This window comes from Dipodomys ordii, unplaced genomic scaffold (assembly GCF_000151885.1).
Source record: "Dipodomys ordii isolate 6190 unplaced genomic scaffold, Dord_2.0 Scaffold11, whole genome shotgun sequence".
Lineage (NCBI taxonomy): Eukaryota > Metazoa > Chordata > Mammalia > Rodentia > Heteromyidae > Dipodomys > Dipodomys ordii.
Genome location: NW_012267227.1, coordinates 11,558,222 through 11,562,053, shown reverse-complemented (window position 1 = coordinate 11,562,053; position 3,832 = coordinate 11,558,222). Strand labels below are relative to the sequence as shown.

General features: G+C 42.3%; 1 protein-coding gene across 1 annotated transcript in view; it reads left to right on the top strand.

The window, feature by feature from the left end:
- Usp8 (ubiquitin specific peptidase 8) overlaps nucleotides 1-3,832 on the top strand; it is a 54,429-nt gene that overhangs the window by 14,195 nt on the left and 36,402 nt on the right. Inside the window, exon 4 of the mRNA XM_013009959.1 lies at nucleotides 1,651-1,736. Within this exon, the coding sequence (XP_012865413.1) occupies nucleotides 1,651-1,736 (86 nt within the window). The remainder of the gene's footprint in view (nucleotides 1-1,650; nucleotides 1,737-3,832) is intronic.

Sequence of the window (3,832 nt, the reverse complement as noted above, 5' to 3'; positions counted from 1 at the left end):
AGCAACATAGCAAGATGCTGTTACAATCAGTCAATCAGTTGCCAACACTGATGGCCCACACCTGTAACTCAGCTACTCAAGAGACTGAGATCTGAGGATCAAGATTCAAAGCCAGCCCAGGCAGGAAAGTCTCTGAGACTCTTATCTCCAAATATAATGACCAAAAAGCCAAAAGTGGAGCTGTTGTTCAAGTGGTAGAATGGAGCCTTCAGCAGAAAAACTTAAGAGCGAGAGTGCCCTGGCTCTGAGTTCAAGCCCCTGTACTAGTACACAGAAAGAAAACAAAATCTCCATGCTTTGTACATTTGCATAATTTGCTTTAGTATTTTTTTTTCTGAGACTGAATTTAAAAAAACAAAACAAAACTTGGTATATCCTTTTATCAAGACCAAAACGTATTTTTGGTCTTGATAACTTTGCTCTTTAGTACTTTTTAAGAATAGTAAGCTGGGTACCAGTGGCTCACAGCTGCAGTTCTAGCTACTTCAGAGACTGAGATTGGTAGAATTGTGGTTCCAGGTTAGCCTTGGCAGAAAAGTATATGAGACTTGAGACTTTTTCAGCCCAGGCTGGGTATGGTGGCACACACCCATCATCCTAAGTTATGTGGGAGGCTAAAAATTGGGAAGATTGTAGTTCCAGACCAGCTTGGGTAGAAAAATCTAAACTAAGGAAAGCTGGAGGCTGTGGGCATGCCTGTCCTCCAGCTATGACAGGCAGGCAGATCAGGCAGGAAGTGAGACTTAGCTCAAAAACAATCACAAACAAAGGCCAGAAGTGTGACTCAGCAGTATAGCACCTGCCTAGCTAGTGACAGATCCTAGAGTCAAACCCTACTGCCCTGCAAAAACAACAGAAGAATAGTTATGCTTTATTATTATTTTTTTTCTGGTCCTGGGGCTTGAACTCAGGAGCTGCTTTTGCTCAAGCCTAGCACCCTACCACTTTAAGCCACAGCACCACTTCTGGCGTTCTTCAAATGGTTTTGGAGATAAGAGACTCAGAGTCTTTCCTGCCCAGGCTGGCTTCAAACTGGCTTCAAAATTCTTAGATGCTCAGATCTCAGCCTACTGAGTAGCTAGGATTATAGGATTATAAGTATGAACTAGGATTTTAGGCATGAGCTACCAGCACATGGCTTATAAAGCTCTTGATGGTTGTTTACAAATAGTTTATTACATGGTAGATTTTCTTTAGCATATTAATGATCTAAATAGACACTTCTGAGACTTCTGGAGAACAAAACATACATTTACAAAGGCATAAAGTTTAACAAAATACATCAGCTATAATGTTCTTTTTGTTGTTGTTCTTTTTGGGCTTGAACTCAATCCTGAGCACTGTCCCTGAGTTCTTTTGCTCAAGATTAATGCTATACCGCTTTCAGCCACAGCATCAGTTTTCTGATGGTTAATTGGAGATAAGAGTCTCATGGACTTTCCTGGCCAGGCTGGTTTTCAACTGTGATCCTCAGACCTCAGCCCCTTGAGTAGCTAGGATTACAGGTGTGAGCCCCTGGCACCTGGCTATAATAAATGTTTTTGCCTAAATTTCCTGTGTATAATAATCACAATAAATTAAGTGTGTTCAACATGAGTCCTGTATGCAGTGCCCAGTACTGACTGTGGGGTGGCTTTCCTGTCATTTTAGGACTACTATAATTCAATGGTTGGACTCACCAACATCAAAAAAGCTATTGAAGAAGCTGAAAGACTCTCTGAGAGCCTTAAACTCAGGTACAACCATTATTATGAAATCTTTATAAAAATGTAAACTTAGAGAATAAAGAAAATACTTAAAGCTTTATCCTTTGTATCTGACTGTGCATATAATACCTCAGTTCTTAGACCTAAGTCCGTGTTAATTGGGACGGCCTGGCATAATCTGTAATCTCAGCCACTAGGTAGGATCACAGTTCAAGGCTAGCCTTAGCAATCTTTTTTTTTTTTTCCTTTTGGCCAATCGTGGGGCTTGAACTCAGGGCCTGGGCACTGTCCCTGAGCTGCTTTTGTTCAAGGCTAGCACTCTACCACTGGAGCCACAGCACCACTTCCAGCTTTTTCTGTGTATGTGGTACTGAGGAATTGAACCCAGGCCTTCATGCATGTTAGGCAAGCACTCTACCACTAAGCCACCTTCCTAGCCCTGGGACCCAATCTTAACAAGATGGGCTTGGTGGTGTGGTATACATCTGTATTCCCTCTGTAGGAAGTAGCGGTAAGAGAATTACAGTCTGAGGCTAGCCCTAAGCAAAATGAAAAAAAAAAAAATTAACGAAAATAAGATATTGCTGCAGGCATGGCTCAAGTAGTAGAGTCCCTGCCTGGCAGGTATGAACCCCAGTACTGCCAAAAATAAAATCTTATAGTATATTCCTATATTCTTAGGGTTTAGAGTTATAGATTATTAAAGTAAGTATCAGTGTATTTGGTATGAAATCAAGCCTTTTTTTTTTGGGTCCTGTCATGGGACCTGAACTCTGGGCCTGGGCACTGTCCCTCAGCTCTTCAGCTCAAGGTTAGCACTCTACCACTTGAGCCACAGCGCCACTTCCGGCTTTTTTTTTTCTTTTTGCTTATGTGGTGCTGAAGAATCGAACCCAGGGCTTCATGCATGCAAAGCAAGCGCTCTACCACTGAGCCACCTTCCCAGCCCCAGAATTTATAAATTTCTAACAAGATTCTTTTTTTTTTTTTTTGTCAGTTGTGGGGGCTGAACTCTGGGCCTGGACGCTGTCCCTCAGATCTTCAGCTGAAGGCTAGTGCCCTACCACTTGAGCCACAGCACCACTTCTGCCTTTTTTCTGCTTATGTAGTGCTGAAGAATCGAACCCAGGGCTTCATGCATGCAAAGCAAGCGCTCTACCACTGAGCCACCTTCCCAGCCCCATCTGACAGGATTCTTTAGGAAAGTAAGTTTTCAGCTGTCCCATGTGCAATATACTACTGGAAACTGGTCTTTTAAGAATGAAGTATGAAGTACTCATTTTGATATGCACATATTGAATTACAAAAATTGAGTATTTTTTTAAAGTCACATTTTGATGGCAAGGTGCCAGTGGCTCATCCCTGTAATCTAGGATTAGGAGTTAATTAGGAGGCTGAGACCCAAGGATTTGTGGTTCAAAGCCAGTCCAGGTCAGGAAGTGAGATTGTGAGGCTCTTATCTCCAGTTAATCACCAAAAGCTAGAAGGGGAGCTGTGGCGTGAGTGGTGGGGCACTTGATGAGCAAAAACCCTCAGGGACAGTGCATAGACCCTGATTCAAGCCTCAAAAGTGGAATCCTAAAAAACCCCCATGCATTTTGAGTTGTCACTGGCAGCTCATGTATATAATCCTAGCTGTTCAAGTATCTGAAACCTGAGAGTTGGAGGCATGGCTTACGAGGTAGAGATACCAGAGTGGTGATAAGCAAGAAAGCCAGGTTAAAGTGTGAGGCCCTGAGTTGCAGCTACCCCACCGCCACCCCCTTCCCCCACAAAATCAAATTCTGGAATTTGCCATAACTAGCCTACCAAGCTTATGAAATAATTACAAACTAAGTACAGTATGTGTCGGGAGGAAAAGCCAAAAGAACAAGTTGATCTTGGTTTCCCAGGGATAGCCCAATAATAGTTAGGAGAGAAAACAAATGTCCATGACAGCTTGTTAATTTGTGTATAGCTAGGGTTTATTTCTTTTAGTTTATTTCTTTTTAGCCTGGTCTTGCTATATAGCCCAAACTGACTAGACCTTACCCTCCTCCCACCTATGCCTCCTGAGTACTGGGATTATGGAATTGTGCCAGTAGACAGAGCTAAAAATAAATTTGAAGCATATTTTTTGTTTTTTG